The sequence below is a fragment of the Pseudochaenichthys georgianus genome, chromosome 16 (assembly GCF_902827115.2).
Source record: "Pseudochaenichthys georgianus chromosome 16, fPseGeo1.2, whole genome shotgun sequence".
Taxonomy (NCBI): Eukaryota; Metazoa; Chordata; class Actinopteri; order Perciformes; family Channichthyidae; genus Pseudochaenichthys; species Pseudochaenichthys georgianus.
In genome coordinates, this window is record NC_047518.2 from 18,947,896 (window position 1) to 18,967,240 (window position 19,345).

General features: G+C 41.5%; 1 protein-coding gene across 1 annotated transcript in view; it reads left to right on the plus strand.

The window, feature by feature from the left end:
• Positions 1–19,345, plus strand: part of LOC117461335 (CUB and sushi domain-containing protein 3-like) — a 262,738-nt gene that overhangs the window by 190,580 nt on the left and 52,813 nt on the right. The window contains 7 exon segments of the mRNA XM_034103156.2: positions 2,222–2,407; positions 9,475–9,669; positions 10,393–10,566; positions 12,197–12,370; positions 13,012–13,185; positions 16,005–16,190; positions 17,229–17,402. Of these exon segments, the coding sequence (XP_033959047.2) occupies positions 2,222–2,407; positions 9,475–9,669; positions 10,393–10,566; positions 12,197–12,370; positions 13,012–13,185; positions 16,005–16,190; positions 17,229–17,402 (1,263 nt within the window).

Here is a 19,345-nt window from a genome sequence, read left to right on the forward strand (position 1 = left end):
CCCAATGACCTAAGCTGTAATAAAGACTTCATCCTCCTAACGATTACACTTTCCATCTGCAGTGTGGGAAAGTGTTTAGTGCGTGTGATTAGCATATGTTAGTATGTGACTGAGCAGTACTTGCAAATGAATGCTGATTGATTCTCTCATGGAGAGGTGAGGGCCAACGTAATGGCTCCTGGCCATGCTGCCAGATTCCTACCTTTGATGTTTCACAGTGTGCAGCTACCATTGCTGCTCCATTTTATCCTGTGTGTGTGTGTGTGTTTGCATAACTGTTCCCATTTAGTCTGGCCCCGCAGATGTTGGTTTCCCCGCTTGACTCGCCCCCTCTGACTCTGATGATAAACACCTTGAATCGTACTATCTTGAGCTTTCTGTCTGCTATATTCTCTGTGGCCATAGTTACTAAGATTCACTCTATGTGTAGAGACAAGGACACAGTGCTGAGTGGGAGTCTTTTTGTGTGTGAGAGCTTCATATTTAGAGTTACTGTTGTTACAAGTTACATAAACGTGTTACTTTCATGCGTTTGCCTTAAGTGTTGTCAACTTCAACTTTCTTATCTTTAAGGGAAATTGTCTTGCAGCCAGGTAAAACATAGAACAGAGGCACAACAAAATGACATGAATATATCAAGTGAAAGCAGTTAGCCTAAAGTATGTCATCGATAAAACCATCAACATCAGCCCCCACTAGTTTATTGAAAAAAATAATCATCATCATTAGACAGTTTAGTTGCCTGAAAAATAAAGGAATTAGGCCTCAGATTTTCCCATACAGGGGATGAAGGACACTGGAAGAAGTCTAGAGCCATAGAAACTGCTTTCCCGTCAAAAGATATGAGACGGATCACAGTGTAACACCAATGATCAAATTGTCCATAAACTTCAACTGAAAAATGTACAGGGCAAAGATTCTATTGTTTTCCCATATAGTGTCTTTTCATTCTGGAATGATAAATTCAATACTTTGGAAACATGTTTACAAAACAAGAATTCCTCATCTTTTAACTGAAGATTCACAACATTACTGCAATCAAAATTAAAACATAGTGTTTAACATTGGAAATCTTCATTTTGTAGATTCTCTAAATAGGAAGAGGATGACCAATTGCATTTGTTTTTCTATTTAACATATCATGCAAGTTTGTTGACTGACTGATATGTGCAAAGTCCACTCTAATGTATATTAAATATGCATCCTAAAACAATAAATTGAGGGTTCTGAATGAAAACTGTCCACAGATTAATACAATTGTTCAGTCTGATAATACATCAAATACATATTCGAAATGTAATCAAGAAGTAAATTAAATGTATGGCTCCTAAAAAATACTTTGGTGAGCTAATTTCTTATTAAAAAGAAATGAGTGAATTGCCACCATCCATTACAAAGTATCACATGGAAGGGTTTTTGATACTTAGGTGTATCGGTCTGGCAACCTATTAATTAAAATGTACGAGGGCTCCTAGGAATTCTGTTTAGTGTCTAATGTGGTTTGTTTATTTTTCTTAATTAAATGTTTTCTATTGTTTTTTCTCATGTATTGGATTAAAAAAACTTACATTATTCATATTGCACCTTTCAAACAGGGAGAGTAGTTTAGAAACCCATTGGAACAAGATACATAAAAACACACACAGGCAAATACTGCAGAATAAAAGCAAACGATAAAATACAGAAAGGCAATGAAACATGTAAAAGAATAAAACATAGAAAGTGACAGCTAGTTGAAGGCAATTCCAATGAATATGTTTTTGGTTTCTAAAATGTTCTCAGAGCTTGCATTTCTTATACCTTTGGGTGGGGAATTCCCTGGTTTAATGCATTGTCAAAAAAGGCAGAGAATATAGGAGGCCGTGAAGCATTATAAAGCGATTAAGAGTTACAAGAGCCTTATAAAGAGTAAAATAACAAACAATATATATATTCTAAAAGACACTTTAAGCAAATGAATTGGTTTATTGTCGACATGACTCAGAACACTCAAGCATCATTATTGTAAATGCATTTGGTGGGTGTAAAAACGTTTTCCTAAGATTGTCAGTCGGCATAGTGTCCAGCTAAATTAAATCAGCCCTTATTGTTATTGTTTTTTTTAAATGTACTCTTACAAAATGACTGTCAAGTGAAAATGTGTCCCTCTAAAGTGCTCCAGTATATGTGAGATGTTTCTTGAAAACACGTTTCATGACACCCTTCCTCTCACCGCCTGCAGCTGTGTCCTGTGGCGTACCCACCGCGCCAGTGAACGGAGGTGTGCTCGCTACTGATTACTCTGTCGCCACACGGGTGACCTACTTCTGCAACAACGGCTACCGGCTCTCCTCCAAAGAGCTGACGACCACAGTCTGCCAGCCAGACGGCACCTGGAGCAACCACAACAAGATCCCCCGATGCATTGGTGAGTGGAGGAGAGAGGGTGATCATGGAATATGGACTGCAGTCCCAACATTACCACGAGTTAATGGTTTCATCCCAGAAACACTCGATACTGTTGTGTCGTGTTAATAAGATGGATGGATGAAAGTGAGGGTAAAAAGTTTGGAAGAAATCTGTAGCTGGCAGGGAGTGAATGTTTTACATGTCAATGCAACTCCCCCAAGTTTGAAAGTCAGTGTAACTAGTGATTGACAACATTGTTTACTATTGAGACCAATGTGTATTCCCTGCTGTATACGTCTCTCACAGTCAAACAAAGATGCAGAGTTTGTTTGAGACTCATTTGGATTTAACGAATGCCGGTTTATAAACAGCTTTCTTTTGGAACATTTGTATACATTAAATTCAGAAGTTTCTATTTACATGACATGGATTAGTCATTCTACTGATTAAGATGCTATTTCTGTTTCTTCGACACTGCTGGGTTGTTCTTTTTGTTAACAGGTTTGGACTTAGCAATGTGTGTACAGGGGATAAAAAACAAAATTAAAACAAGTTATTTAAATTCTGAAAATTCCTACAGGGATGCAAACTTGTCACCTTTGGGCGAAATTCGCCGTTTTGAATCCAAAATAGGTCGTGTGTGTGACTCATGTAGATCTGCAATAAAAAATGTTTTGGGGTATGGGGGGGGTCTGAGACCCGGAGTAATCTGCGGCCGCGATGAGTGTCTAGCTTCAGCAGCTACATTGATTACCTACGGGTGCGTTCGTTAATATTAACTGTGTGGTCGGGAGTCACTGTGGCACAGACTGGACCGCCTGTGAACAGCTGTTAGAACGGGCCGTGCAGGTGTTCAGAGCAGAGCGGCAGAGCGTGATGATGAAAAGTTTTTCTGTCGCAATATTATCGTTGAGCTGGCTAACTAGCATACATTGTCACTATCCGCTAACGTTAGCTTTAGCCTTCGTTTTCTAGGCTATACACAGAGGTGGTATAAGTATAGATCTTGTTCTTGAGTAAAAGTAGAAGTACTCGGATATTGTACTTGATTAAAAGTAGAAGTACTCAGATCTTGTACTAGAGTAAAAGTAGAAGTACTCAGATCTTGTACTTTCGTAAAAGTAGAAGTATTCAAATCTTGTACTTGAGTTAGGGTGGCCATTTCCATAACACCAAAAAGGAGGACACTTTGGGATTATCTTTTAGTTTTTATCCTGGCTTCACAGAATCCTTCACACTCAAAACACAATGAGACTAGTGTACTAACCACAAGTTGAATGTCTATTTTCGATACTTTTGCCCTTTCCTGGCTGCTTCCAAGAGTTTTTTGTTTGTAAGGAGTCTCTGGTACATGTCTGTGCACTCAAATGTGAAGTTGACACAAATGTGCAGCTCTGCCTTGACACTGTCCACATCCAGACGATTTCTCTCATTTCTCCATGCTGAGGTCATCATTGAGAACACACGTTCTGTATGGGCATTGCTACATGGGATGGAGAAGATATAGGCGCTGACCTTCCTCAGATTCACAAGTGGGACTTCTGCTTTGGAAAACAGTTTGAGATACCGCTCCTCACTGTGGCATCCTTCCATTTCTGAAGAGCTGAGAATAGCTTCCACCATGCCATATTCCTCATAGAGTCCATCCATGTCAATGTCTTTCAGGCTGCAGGCTTGGACTGCATCACTGTATTCTCCATAGGACACAGCAGTTGTGAGGCCAAGCTTTGACACTTTACTATGATAGCTGTTCTCAGAGAAGTCATACCTTTCACTCACGTATTTCTTGGCTCTTTCATAGAAAACAAGAAAATCAGCCTCACATTTCTTTGCCAGATCAGGGGTTAGCTGCTTGAGTTTGTTGTTCACAGCAAAGCCAACAAATGTGTCCTTTAACCTTCTCTCAAGTTTCCCTTTCAGTTCAGTCATTACCTTAAACACAGAGGTTATGCTGAATGATTTGGCCTCAAGTGCTTCAATGCAGTCTGAAAACACTTTCAGAATGTGACTGAGGAAGAGAAAATACATCTCAGATACTTCGTTACTCCTAACCATAACAGGCCAAAGCATTTCCACAACATCTTGGAGCATTCCTCCTCACCTAGACTCTGAAAGTAGCTGGTCAGGGCCCTCAGGGGTCTCCAACACTTCAGAATTCTGTCAATAGATGGCAGCAGAGACAACCATCTCGTGACAACGTGCCGCAGCAGATTGCATTCCTCCACTTCCACAAACTCGCAGAATTCCTTCAACTGCGCCGTTCTGCTAGCTGAGATGCTAAAATGGCTATTGTGGTGACCACCTATTTAACCACTGGGACATAATTCAAACCTGGAACTACAGTTGCGGTTATTGTTCCCACACGGACATGTTATGGGTTACCTATAAATAGGTGTGCCCTCTTGGCTCTCTCTCTTGTCGACCCGGGCTGCGACCCGACATGTCCTTTGCAGCTTGTGAATAAATAACTATTCTTGCACCTTCCTTGCACCGCCTCTGACTCCATATCTCTCGGTACTACACTGGTGACCCTGACAAGTCTCGAGAAGTTTCCGGGACGGACCCGAACACGGCAAAAGGAACTCAAGTTTCTTTCTCGAAATGCCGGGGATGTTTTGGAATCGTCCGTGGCTGCCACCGGCACGCGGACTGAGGCTCGGTGCACGCCCCGCAGAAGAGCTGGGACGTTGCTCGCCATTCCCGCATCAGCCTTCCATTCAACAGGGGGTCGATGCACGACCTGTTGGGTCGACCAGCAACCCGATTGCTACCTCGTGGGCTTGTTTCTTCGGGGCGTGCGGCTGCACGTCTTGGCTGCGCTAGCTGACGACTACTAGCGGCTAACCACGAGGGGCTAACGACGGCTAGCAGCTACCCATGGCAGCCAGCTAACGGCTAGCTGTTAACGGCTGTCGACATATTTCTGTTAACATCTGACTGTTGACAATTCTTTCCGGTGCCGGAGAGGAGGTTCGACCAGCCGGTTGACCTCATGTGGACACTCATCTTTTTCACCACCTCGACGGCGGTTCCAGACGCCACTCACGTTATCATCGACGCCTGGGTGGTGCACTCCTGGACCCAGTCTCGCCTCAACGGTTTTGGACGTCGCCCATGCTGCCATCGGCCCGTGGGTGGCGCGCTCCGGAGCCTTTTGGCCTCTCCTGCCTTCCGGGGATATCCAGACGCCACTCACGTTCATCGACGCCTGGGTGGCGCACTCCTGGACCCCCTCTCGCCTCGACAGTTCCGGACGTCGCCCATGCTCCATCGGCCCATGGGTGGCGCGCTCCGGGACCCTGTCTGGCCTCTCCTGCTTCCCGGTGATGCCTCAGCACCTGCTGAGGACTTCATGCCCGCCGCCGTTGCACGTCTGCCTGCGGCCGGGTTGCGCTCCTTCCTCCCGGGGGACTGCTCCTCTCTTCCGGGGATACCTCGACGCCTGCCGAGGACTTCATGCCCGCCGCCGTTGTGCGTCTGCCTGCGGCCGGGTTGCCCTCTTTCCTGCTGGGTTCTCCGCAACACCTAGAGCGGCCCCCTTACGACGGCCCGCCACCGGTGTGGGTGCCCTCGCCCTCGTTAGGGCCCCTGCCCTCTCCTGCGGCCCCCTTTCATGGCCCGGTCCTCACCTGCGGCCCCACCCTCCTCGGCTCGGCCCTTGTGGTGCTTCCTCCACGGACGTGGGGATATATATATATATTTTTTTTTTTGCCATGTTTGAATTCTGGGGGGGCTTGTGTGGTGACCACCTATTTAACCACTGGGACATAATTCAAACCTGGAACTACAGTTGCGGTTATTGTTCCCACACGGACATGTTATGGGTTACCTATAAATAGGTGTGCCCTCTTGGCTCTCTCTCTTGTCGACCCGGGCTGCGACCCGACATGTCCTTTGCAGCTTGTGAATAAATAACTATTCTTGCACCTTCCTTGCACCGCCTCTGACTCCATATCTCTCGGCACTACACTATACACCTTAAGCACAACATTTTCAATGTCAATATCCACGTTGCTTGCTGCATATCTTGTTGCATTGTGCAGAATATGGGCTAAACAGTTTGCAGCGAGCATGTCTTTTTGAGCCAGTTTCCGTTTCTGATAAACACTGTTGTGTTTTCCATAGTTAACGCTGGCGTTGTCTGCTGCATATCCTGACATTTTTTTCACATCTAGTCCAGACATCTCCAGTTTAGATAGCAGCTGATTTGTTATAGCTTCTGACTTTTCGTTGCTATCACTGTAAAAATCCAACAGTGCATGTTTCACGCCCTCCTCAAAGTGAAAATATCTCAGTACAATGGGGAAACACTTGATCGTACCTTTGTTTGATGCATCACTTGCCACTGAATAATGCAGTTCTTTTTCTTTTAATCCACATGCGTCTGGACATTTTCGCACAAAGCTTTGGCCTTTTTTTTTCCACAGGTCATCCCTTTTGCTATTGATGAGTCGTTGTAGATTGTGCGATCAACTTTTATTCCACAGTCTACACTCCTGTATAACTGGTGATGCTTGACGGCATGATACACTTTACAAAGTTCTGCAGCAGAGATTTTGTCATCTTGAGGGGATGAAGCTTCGCGGAAAAACGATAAAAGTGAAGAGGCACCTGCGCTTTGATCGTTGCTTTTGTGCTTATCTGTGTTAGCATGTCTGTCGACGGCACCTTTTCCTTTGCTGCTTATGTCCACATCGCAACGACACAACGTGCAAAAAGCATGGAAGTCGTCCTTTCGGCTTTTTGTGAGGAATCCATGCTCTTTCGACCATTCAGGATTAAATGAAGTCTTTCGTTTCGGCATTTCTGCGGTTTAACCCTACCGCTAACTAGGTGGAGTTGGCTCATGAGCTAGTCGGCTAGCGCTAACGTCACTCTGTGCCACAGTGCCCTGCCGTGAACGTGACGTCAAGAACAGAGTTGGGTGTAACGCGTTACTTTGTAACGCGTTACTGTAATAATATTACTTTGTCGGTAACGGAGTAGTGTAACGCGCTACTTTTATAATCCAGTAATCACACTACAGTTACTAACATTGCCCCGACACGCGTTACTTCGTTACTTTCTAAAATCAGTCATAATCAAACCTCAACAAACACCTGCAAAGAACACATGCTAGGTGAAGCTAACGCACATAGCTGTTGTTTATTTATATCACACACACACACGTAGTTCTTCTTCTCTGTTTTCCGGTTGTTGCTTGTTTTGAATGACGAATACACACTACCGCTGCCTGCTGGTAAGGAGAGTTATTGCCACTCACGCATGCGCAGTTCGTAGGTGCTCGGCTGAAGTCTGGCTCCAGTGCAACACATGGCCAACACGCAGGAGAACACGCTGACGCAACAGCGTGAGCAGAGATAGACTGCGCAAAATATACAGATAGCAGGAGACAGAGGACAGCCACGGTCAGATAACAGGAGACAGAGGACAGCCACGGTCAGATAGCAGGAGACAGAGGACAGCCACGGTCAGATAGCAGGAGACAGAGGACAGCCATGGTCAGATAGGAAAACATTCAGGAGCTATCTGGATCAGTCTTATGCGACAATGGAAACTGAACTAAAGAGAACATTTGAAACTTTAGCAGTCTGTGTGATCTGCCTGTAGGGAGGGGCGGGCCGGCCCTGCGAGTAAAGTAACGAGTAAAGTAACGAGTAAAGTAACGAATTACTTTATGTAGATAGTAACGAAGTAGTGTAATATATTACTTTTTTTTGAAGTAATATGTAATATGTAATATATTACTTTTTTTTAGTAACGACCCCATCTCTGGTCAAGAAGCACATGGCTAATTGTTTACGTTTATGAACCAATGAAATACAAGATATGTATTTGACATCGCATTCAGCCAATAATTTGTAAGACCACAAGTCTTACGGGGGTATATACTTACACATAACTTATTATTTGTATTTCTTTGTATAATTGTCTATTTTTTTTATACCCTAAAAGTATAAAATAGGGATGAGCTCAAAAGGAGGACAAATGAGCGTCCGGCTCAAGGCTGCGCTGGCAGACGGACACAGACATTGAAAACCGGAATGTCCGCCCTAAAACCGGACGTATGGCCACCCTAACTTGAGTAAAAGTACAAGTACTGAGTGTAGGAACAATCCTGCAATCAAAATGTTCCTCAAATAAAAGTACAAAAGTATTATCATCAAAATATAGTTAAAGTAGCGACAGTAAAAGTAGAAGTACTCGGGTCTTGTACTTGAGTAAAAGTACCAGAGTGTAGGAATACTCTGTTACAGTAAAAGTTCTGCATTCAAAATGTTCCTCAAGTAAAAGTAGAAAAGTATTCTCATCAAAATATAGTGAAAGTAGCGACAGTAAAAGTAGTCGTTGTGCAGATTGGTCCATTTCAGAATAATATATAGGATATGTTTTATAATGATTGATCATGAAAGTGTTCTCAAAGCTGGTAAAGGTGCAGCTAGTTTGAATGACTTTGTATACTGCAGGGTAGCTTGAGGATTTATTCCAGGTGGAACTAAAGTCTGATTTAACACTTGGTTATATTTCACATCATTCTTCCACATCTGTAAAGTAGCCAAAGGTATTACATAAATGTAGTGGAGTAAAAGTACACCATTTACCTCTGAACTGTAGTGGAGAAGAAGAACAAAGTATCAAAACATTGAAATACTTAAATAAAGTACAAGTATCTCAAAATTGTACCCACGTATAGTACTTGTTGAGTTTATGAACTTAGTTACTTTACACCAGTGGCTATACAGATACAAAGACTAAGCCTTGCACAAAGGCATGGAAATACATTTTCAAAATGCTCAACAGTGCTGCCAAAATTATAAAGTGACTGCTACACAATTAAAATAAATGCTTTTATATATTTTTTATTAGATGTGACTTTTTGGCATTTCTGTTATTACTAACTGCTGCTTTAGTTGTTCTGACTGCTACAATCCTGTTATTTCTCATTTTAAAGCCGATATTCCGTGGGGTCGGGGGGCTCGGATCCTTGTCACCTTTTTCATACCTGATGAGTTTGCATCCCTGTCCTAACTCACAATGTCCACTCTCCTCCGCATCCCCTCTCTTGTGTCTCCTTTTTTGGCACAGTCATCATGTGCCCTAGTCTCAGCTCCTTCTCTCTGGACCATGGAAAATGGAGGATCGTCAACGGTTCGCACTATGAGTACGGAACAAAAATTATCTTTACCTGCAACCCCGGATTCTACCGCGTTGGCCCCGCCCACATCCAGTGCCTGGCCAATGGGGTGTGGAGCTGGAGAAGCGAACGGCCTCGTTGTAGAAGTGAGTGACTTCTGTTTCAGCACTACATACAATCAGAGGAACACTTTTGGCTATACACATTCACTTCCATTTTTTTGCATAGCTTTATCATGAAAAATTAAACCACGGTGCATGATTTCATCCTAAACTGTATATATGTTTCATTAATTTCAGAGCAAAGATAGAATAATATTGAATTAATCTGATTTGATGATTTGTATTTAACAAAATAAAAAAACCTATATATATATCCTACATTAAAAGACTTACCACAAGTGCAGAATGAGAAGCTAATTCACAGCAATAATCAACTTAATTACTTAAATATTTTTTTATCTGTTCACCTTTCATCCTAGGCTATATATTGTTTATTGCTGGAGTTGGAAATAAAAGTGTTTCTATGCTGCCATTGGAGCTGCATTTTGAGTAGCAAAAGAGCTGAATAGCCTGTGTAATGGAAAAAGGAAGTTCCAGCTTGCCTTATGAAAGATGTTGGTACAAAGGCAAACACCATCATTATCCTCCCCATGAAAAAGTACAGGTCACTCTTTTATCACATTGAGGTCGGTAAGATGGGTGTAAACGACTGTGTCTCCCATTGACTCTGAAGATGTAAGCCAATTCCAATCTCCTCCTTTCTGTCTTGTTTTCTCTCCCTCATTTTTCTGGCGTCTTGTTCTTTCATTATGTGCCTCCTCCATCTTCTTCCTCCTCTTATTTACAACGATGTTTGTCTTACTGCAGTTATTTCCTGTGGAGATCTGTCTACTCCTCCTAATGGGAAGAAAATTGGGACCCAAAATACATTTGGAGCATCAGCTATTTTCAGCTGTAACGTTGGCTATGTTTTAACTGGATCTACGGTTAGAGAGTGTCTCCTGTCCGGCCTTTGGAGTGGGATGGAGATTCACTGCCTAGGTAAGCAGGATCTTAACCTTTATGTTTAAAAAGGAAAGCTTTGAGCTGGGTCAAACACTGCTTGTGATGTTTTCAAACTGCATTATTTTTGGTTGGGCCAGAATGCCCAGACTAGAACCAGCAGAGGGTGGCTGCAATCAGTTATGTTGCCAATTGTACATAGTACAATAAACTGAAAGATTCAACATTTGTTGTCGTCTGTTTCAACAATCACGTCGGTACTAAACACTGCCAGTTTATACTTACCTCCAGGCTTGCATACAGCAGCTTTTTTATAGACCAAGAAATCAAAAGGTAAAAATACTTTTTATTGGCACTACCTTTAGTTAATTAGAGCATAGTGCTGTACAGTAAAGCCTCCGAGTGAGTGCGATTTGCTGTTTCTAAAATGTTAAATGTGAGGGAGCAGCTTTGGAGCCACAGCTGGCCTGACACTATGAGACTCTTGCCAAGCTGTACCACACTTGAGCTGCCGTTAAGATATATAAACAAGGACATATGCTACAGCTCACCACGGCTCATCTCAGCTCTGTACTGTTGAAGAAAATGAGACATAGGTAATTACTTGAGCCGCATTCAAACCCACGCAGCAGCAGAATGTGATGGTCTCCCTGGCAGATGCAGTAGTCCGTTTATCAACCCTGTGGCGGCAGCACTCTGCACTCCAAACTCCGCTCAAGATTGGCTCAGTTCATTAAAAGAAGGGCACCTCTCTCTTGTTTAGTAATATGACATTCCGGGTTAACATAGCCAGGGACCTCCCGGTACACTGCAGTCGCCTACTTCAGCAATATCTTCGTAGAATCCCTCTGCTCTCAAGTGTAGTCTGATAATAAAATGCTCGGCTGAGTTTCTTGGTGCACGAGTGAATTAGGGAAATCAGGCTCACAGTCAGTGGCAATTTCCCAGGTTTTAAGTGGCAGTGGAAATCTCAGCAAGAATCCTTCTCTCTGAAAGGCATTTATTGTAGCTGAAGGTAATGTGATTACGTTCTTTAAGGAGTTTCACGTGTCTCTTTCTTCTGTAGATGAGAAACGCTGAGTTATCAAACTTCAGAGAAGCTAAAGCCAATACAAATTTAGAAAAATAATTCAGAGATAATGAGCTGAAAAATGCTTTCCAAATCCAATAGGTTTCATCAATTTTGTTTGCTGGCATTTTAATTCCAAGACCTTTTAAGTTACCCGGTTCCTCATTTCATTTTATAATACAGTTGTCAAAATGCAAAGTTATTCAAACATGTTAACGCAGTTAAAATTGTGTTTCTAGCCTGCAACTATCCTCCATCGATTCAGCGGACCACACTGCAGGCTATTATTCGAATAACACTTGAGAGCTTAACTTAAGTATTGCACCACAGGACTGATCAGCTACGATTACTCTTGGTGATTTGTGATGCAAAGTACATTTCATCTGGTGCAAAAACGAGATCCCCACATAGGCAACAACTGAATCTTGTTCAAAAAGTGTTATTTATACCTTACACCACGGGCATTGAAGTGTGTGTACTTTCTTTTCCTGGTCTCCGTTTCCAAAACAAATGTGATCTTGTTGAAATATATTAGATGGGTTAACATTAAGCAAAAAGGCAATAACAAGTGTTTACGATGCTGCATGTTCTTCCCCGCAGCTGGTCACTGTGGCGTTCCAGAGCAGATTGTAAATGGGCAGGTGATCGGGGAAAACTTTGGTTATAGAGACACAGTGGTTTACCAATGCAACCCCGGATTCCGGCTCATTGGCTCCTCAGTACGGATCTGCCAGCAGGAACATGGCTGGTCTGGACATCTCCCAGTTTGTATCTGTAAGTACTTTAAAACCAATTCTCACTGCCTGATTGACCGCATGTGGGAAACTGTGTTTTATCCGAGATTCCAAACGTACCGTTCAGATACATAATAGCTGATGGAGGGTGTTGCTTTTATCATTCCCGGATTTTAATTTGATGATTATGTAAGGGAGCTTTGAATATGTAAATGTGTATTCACAATAAAGAAAGGGATACTACAAAATGTGAGGGTTTAATTGCAATGTTTAAAATAATTCTAATGTGTAATCAATGTTAAAAAGCTTCCTGCAATTCTCAAAGCCTCCTGCACCTTTAGTTTGAGAAGGGCTCAAGCCTATAGTTGGTACGCATCGTCATAATGGGATTTACCCTTTCCCAATCCAAATCATGTCTTGATTCTTAATTACCCTCTTGTTCTTTGAGGTTAATGATATGGTAATGATATTCCTATGATAGTTGTCACTGTATGTCACCTATCGATCATGATTATTGAATTTTGTGTCCCTCCCTTATTCTCCCCTCTTTACATACTTTCTATATATTCCACCCCTCCCTTTACCTCTTCTCTGAACCCATTCCTTGCTGCCTTTCATTTTTCATCCTCCTATCTACATAATTTGTCTTGACACATCCCGGGTGATGCGTGTCAACTTCAGCTGTCACATGTGGCCACCCCGGTAGTCCCATATATGGCCGCACCACAGGCGATGGCTTCAACTACAACGATGTGGTGCGCTTCTCCTGCAACAAAGGCTACACCCTTGAAGGGCCCTCCACCGCTCAGTGCCAGGCCAGCCGCCAGTGGAGCCGGCAGCCACCGACATGCAGAGGTAAACTCCAGCCACAGAGCCCCTGCGGATTAGATACATGATTGGCATCTGGATTGACTTAAAGTATTAGAAAGATGCAGATGTATCCTGACAGTTGAACTAAAAAGCTGCTTGTCTCTGCCAGCATGTTCAGCTGACGCTCAATCTGCAGACCTTGCCTCAGGAGGCAAGACAGACTGAATACAAAAATAAAAAGCTACATTGACTGCAAGAATTTGGAACCAGCATCATATTATTATGCACACCGCTAACTTTCAGCAATGATCCCTCTCTGATACCTCTGAGTATCACGAAAGCAGAGTAATGTTTGGTGACAGAAGCCACTTCTGTCTAATTCTGCTCCTGTGATCAGACTAGTCATCAGTGGAGCAGGAAGCTGCCAGCAAGCAGCAGTAGGATCCAGCCTTGGAACTGAATGAAATGGCTTTTGCAGGTGCTTTGTGATGCTTCAGGAATCAGAGGCTAGGATGACCACAAGAATCCAGCAGCCAGCAGATGTATCATGATCATTCAGGAATCAGCAGCCTGTAACTGCCAGCATGCGCAGGCATAGACACAGAAGCAGAATTGATAGAAATTGTGTCCACATATCTATTGATTTAAATGAAAAAAATCCCTCTGTTCCAGTTTTCAGAGTACAGCATTTGGTAGCAACATCTGGAACCCTTTCCTCAGTGCGAAAGCAGAGAGACAGCTATAACGAGCTTGCAACAAAATATATGGAAGGGGAAGAGTAAATTGGGAATTGTTTCTACATTTTCTCTGCTATTTTTTTTTTTACCAAGAGGCTTGCTGCAAGGAGAGATTACTTTGAAGGCAAGAAAGCTCACAGTACATTTAGTGGAAGCCATCTTATTAGGACTGTCGGTTGGCGGCTGTGCTTTAGTTGTGTCCAATTGTAGTGTGCCCAGGTAGTCCTCATTAGTGCTGTGTTTACAATCAGCCGCTTTCCACATATTTTTCGGTGAAACCACACGAGAGGAATGTGTACTTGTTTGCCAAATATTGTTTTGACAGTTTGACAATATGTTGCTATATTTTCCACTATTCATTTACATTATATTCCCCATAATAAAATGACAAAAGAGGTATATCGATAGTATGATGGAAGCTATTTAAAATATAAATGATTCGAAAATGCCTTCATATATGCCTTTTTGAAAGAGTCTCCAGCTTTGGACAGATATTTATTGCAGTGCTAAGATGTTGTAATGTAGGTGCATATTACTTGGAAATGATATAATACAAGGTAACACAATCATTAAAATACAATTTAAAGAAATGCCTTTAAGAGATATCCATTGTGGCTTTAATTGGTCTGCTACCTCTGGATCTAGTCTGCCAAGGCTAGATTTGCCAGACTCTGCCCATTTAAAAATACCTCTCCTCTTGGCATAAGGTTTTTTTGGCAGTCGGATGTAAAGAGACACAGTTTTCATTACTGTGAATAGCCCTGTAGAGACAGACCTGGTAAAACATCAGATGAGTACAATCGTATTAAACTGTCATGACTCCCTGTTTTCAAAACATGTGTTTGTTCCCAATAACAATTTCTCACAGTATGCCAGCTTTTTCCACACATTTGCATTATTGATTTAACTTGATGTTGCTCTGAACTTAATTTCACCCTAATCTACTTTTAGCTGTCTAAACCACTCTGTCAGCAGTATGGTTTTAGAGTCATCTCCTGCTCCCTTTAAATGGATGCTTGTGAATGTGTGACAATAGATGTGCCTTTGTTCTTTTGTTTTAAGGAGGAAGTGTTAGGTATTATTACTGAAAACACTTAAAAATAGCCTGACTCACTCGTCTCCATGTTTATAAACAGAGAGAGCATATACACAGTTCTATATTGAACTCGAGATTAAACATGCATAGATAGAATTTATGCAAATGAGGAACCAACCCTAGACTGCACAGATCCACAACAATGGTGCTGGTGGTAGTTAATTAGGCAGAAGGACACATGACTGTGCCAGTATGTGTTATGTTTTCAGTACAGTATATGCCATGTTGGGGTATAATTATAATGACAGAATATATTTTGCCTAGATACTGTTAACTTGAAGCGTACAGTATATGTGCTTGATTATAGATATTATATAGGCATAGGCAAATTGCACAAAAATCATCTGAATACTACAGTATGACAAACCCTTCACAGTTAAGTCAGAAAAAAAATGTAATATTATATACTAGTAACAGCGTTTAGTCAAATGTTATTTTTGCTATATTTAATCTGCTTCTGTGCAGTGGTTATGTCTGCACCATGAACACAAGTGCATTAAAACCTCATTCACAAAGTTGATTGTGCACACATCATTCATTAGATGGATCTAGAAATATTGCCAAGAAGTGAATATTCACTTTGGCTCAATATATTTTATTTGACCATACATTAATGTATATAGATAATTCAATTCAATTATCAATAAACACCATACCTAATTGATATGTATGAAATGTGCCAGAAACTGTTCTACTAAACATTATTGCAATAAAACCGCAAGCTTATGATAAAAGATGAATAAATAATACTGAATCCACGAATAGACTTCCAGACTCCATCAGAGCTACAGGAGTAAAGACCTTTTTTCATCATTGAGTTCTCAAGTAATCAATGCTCTGCCATTCTAACAGTCATTTGCCGGAAACTATGTTAGAAACGTCTTCCTGTGTCTAGCCTGAAATGTCTTTGCAGTTATAAAAACCAATTTGACTGCTGTCAGTATTCTGATGTCTGTATTCTCCCATAATGACATTCACTAATTATATGACTCATGATGGCTTAACTGTATTTTGTTGTATCTTTCATTCAGTGGTAAACTGCACAGATCCAGGTATCCCTGCCAACTCTATCCGGGAGAGTAAGATTGAGCACGGTAACTTTACCTTTGGCAGCGTGGTGTTCTACGACTGTAACCCAGGATATTACCTGTTCGGATCATCGGTGCTCACCTGCCTGCCGGTGGGCCACTGGGACAAACCTCTACCAGAATGTATCGGTACAGTGACTACTTAAATATTTCCTAAGCACTGAACTGGCAAATGATGTTATCAACAGTGTTTATCTTTCCTTTTCCTGTCCACTGGTATGTTATTATGTCATACACTTTAAAGGGGGTGCAAATACAAAAATTAAGAGAAGTTACTCTCTCGTTTGAGAGTCTACAACCTTGTTTGTGTCCTTTTGCTGTGGAGTTTGAAGGGTACAAGCTAAATGCTGTGGCTGAGAGCATCTGTGTAATGTTTGATGCCCCAATGGCTTATGGTTCTGTCACACTGTGCTTAATTGAGAAATGGGGGAAACTGACATAGGGCCAGTTTTTCAGGCAATAGCAAATATTCTCTAAAAACCATGATCCGGTTATCAGAGGTTGTAATGTTGCTCTCGAATATCTGGTCCATTGTGGGCTCTACTTTTGGACTAAGCCGGCAACATTAATTACCTATTTCTAGTGGAAGTGATCTAAAGTAAAGGGCAACACTTTGCATGCAGGCTCAGAAAGCAATTAATTTCATGGAAGAGAGATGACGCACAGTATTTACTTTATCAAACAAAATTGCAATTCAAAAGAGTGTCTGTCTCAAATGTTTATTCACCTCTCCAGGCGCCACTGACTCTTTGTTAAGAAATTAGTACACAATTATAGAAACTTCCTTTGCATTATGAGACTAAGATGACTGAGAACACCCACAAACATGCAAAGTTTCAAAGAATAATCAAGAAGCACAGAAAGCAATTTCCCATATGAATTTATTCCTGAAAAAAATCCACTAAGCAATTTACTAAGTAAAAAACAATGTTATTCAAGTTATCTTTTTATTTTTACATTTCTGTTTCAAGTATTTTTCAACACATGCTTCTCTAAGCTTCCAATATTGTAGATTTAACTTACACAGCAATGTAGATCCACATGCTACAGGAGTGGTTTTTAGTTTAGGTTTTTTGGTGAAGCATCAAGCCATAGAGGCACGCAACAATAATCCATTCACTTATCCATCGATAATCTGATCTCCTCTCCTCACTCTCTGTCATGCAGAGGTGGACTGCAACCACCCAGGTACACCCCCCCACGGAGTGATGAGCGGCGAGAAGTTTACCTTTGGTTCCATGGTGCGCTACTCCTGCTCTGGCGAGCGCCTGCTCATAGGAGACTCATCCCTCACCTGTCAGCTGAACGGACACTGGAGCAGTCCCCTGCCCCACTGCTCAGGTACACACACACAACTATAGTCATGCACATGGACAAGCATTCCTGCACACATTCACACAACAAAACATAGGTCTCCCTCTTTAACTCTTCCTTATAAAATGAATATCAGAATGATATAAGGTTTGTATCCTTTCATCTGAACGCAGTCAGTGTTTGCCTCACAGAGGTTCTCTAAATGAATGTCGAGTTGTGTGTACCCAACCATATTAAAACATATTTTCTCACCTACCTCTAGTGATATCAAGCCACACAGATAGTTCTGCTTCTATTTGCCCAGGCTTTGAGATATCTTTGTCTGAGATTACTTTCATCACCCCGATGTCTTAGAGTTTAATGGAATTGTTAAGGAGCTGCAAAATCATTTTTTTCTTTCAGAAACAATACCCCAACTACTTACAAACTGTCAACAGTTTTCATGAGGACTTTTTTGTGTGGTGTAAAGAAGTTCCAAAGGAAAGTGTTAACAGAACTCTGTGGATGAAACGGTCTAATCAGGACACGCATTCTGGAGAGACAAGTTGCTGTTGAATTGTTTAAATGTCATTTCTCAATGCTGCACGTACCATAACCAAAATTCAATTGATATTCATTGTTTTAGAGCCAGAGCTGTATTAGTGCCAGGAATATTGTTTTAAATAAATCTGAAAATAAAACAAAACTGTATGCCTAGATAGTGAACCCCACGCCACCATGGCAAAGTGCTTTGGAGTCCTGGCATCCTGGGATATTTGGTTAGAGTCTGTGTGGAGTTCAGAGCAAACTAGCAGAGGATAGTGTTCAGCCAACTAAGCCAATGTACTGCCCTCAAACTGGAGCTCTTAGAGAATAGTTTTTGTAAATTGTACCTTCAAGCCAAATTAATAAATGATTGTCCAGAAATGCATCTACAACAACATTTCCAGCATTTCACTTTTCTGCATTTGGCTGATGAATTGTAGAAAAAGTACACAGTACCAAACATCCCAAAACCCATCCTAACTATTCAAAAATAGTTATGAATTGATACCTCAGCCCAACATTATGTATAAACAAATGTTTATTCCTGCATAAACAAATAGTGAGAGATATAACCTAAATGCAGACTTGAGCAACTAAAAGTGTAAACAGAATTATTTTGCGCCCGGTATTTAGTACATTTAGTTGCAGAATCTTCTCTGCAGAAATACAAACTTCCCTCCTTAATCCCCTCTGTTCTCTTCCCTCCCATCACACTTAAGCAATCCTGACCATTTAAGTGGATTCACTTTACTGAATGTTCGCTTGGTTTGTTCTACTCACTGACCCAGAAGTTATGTTTGTAAGCAGACTTGTATGACAGTGGTTTTTACTTTAAAAGGGCTGCAGCTCTACTCACCTTCAATATTTTGTATTTCCTGAGAGAGTTGGAAAGTTGTAAGGAAGGAGTAAAGTAAGACTCCTAGGAGATTAAGGTGGTGCGCATGATTGCAGAGGCTCAACCCAGAGCAGTCAGAAACGTTCTAAAAGATAGAAATAGTTACAGCGAGAGGTTTTGGTGAATATTTCTTGCCTGCCTAATTATCTGCAGTGTACAGCCTAATAGTGGGTTTTAGTCCTGAAATTATAGCTCTAGAAACTAAAAAAGCATGTCATTATAATGCTTATGGTGAAAATAATGAGGGGTGCAAAGTATATGTTTCTTCAGCCAAGTCTCTAAAAGCTATTTCTCATCTCTTATGAGACGATTTGATCAGTACCCTGCTGTTATGACAAACTAGCATGTTGCAAAGTGATCATTTTCAATGTTGTATTATAATTAATTTCATCTCTCACTGCGAGCTGTATTATCAACATGACCTCTGCTTGTCTGCGGAAATCCAGCCAAAAAACTCTTCAACATGAGCAAACTAGATTCAGTGCGTTAAATGTAAGTTCCAAACCCTAATCGGCATCTACTTATCACTTGAAACGTTGGATCAGTGAAG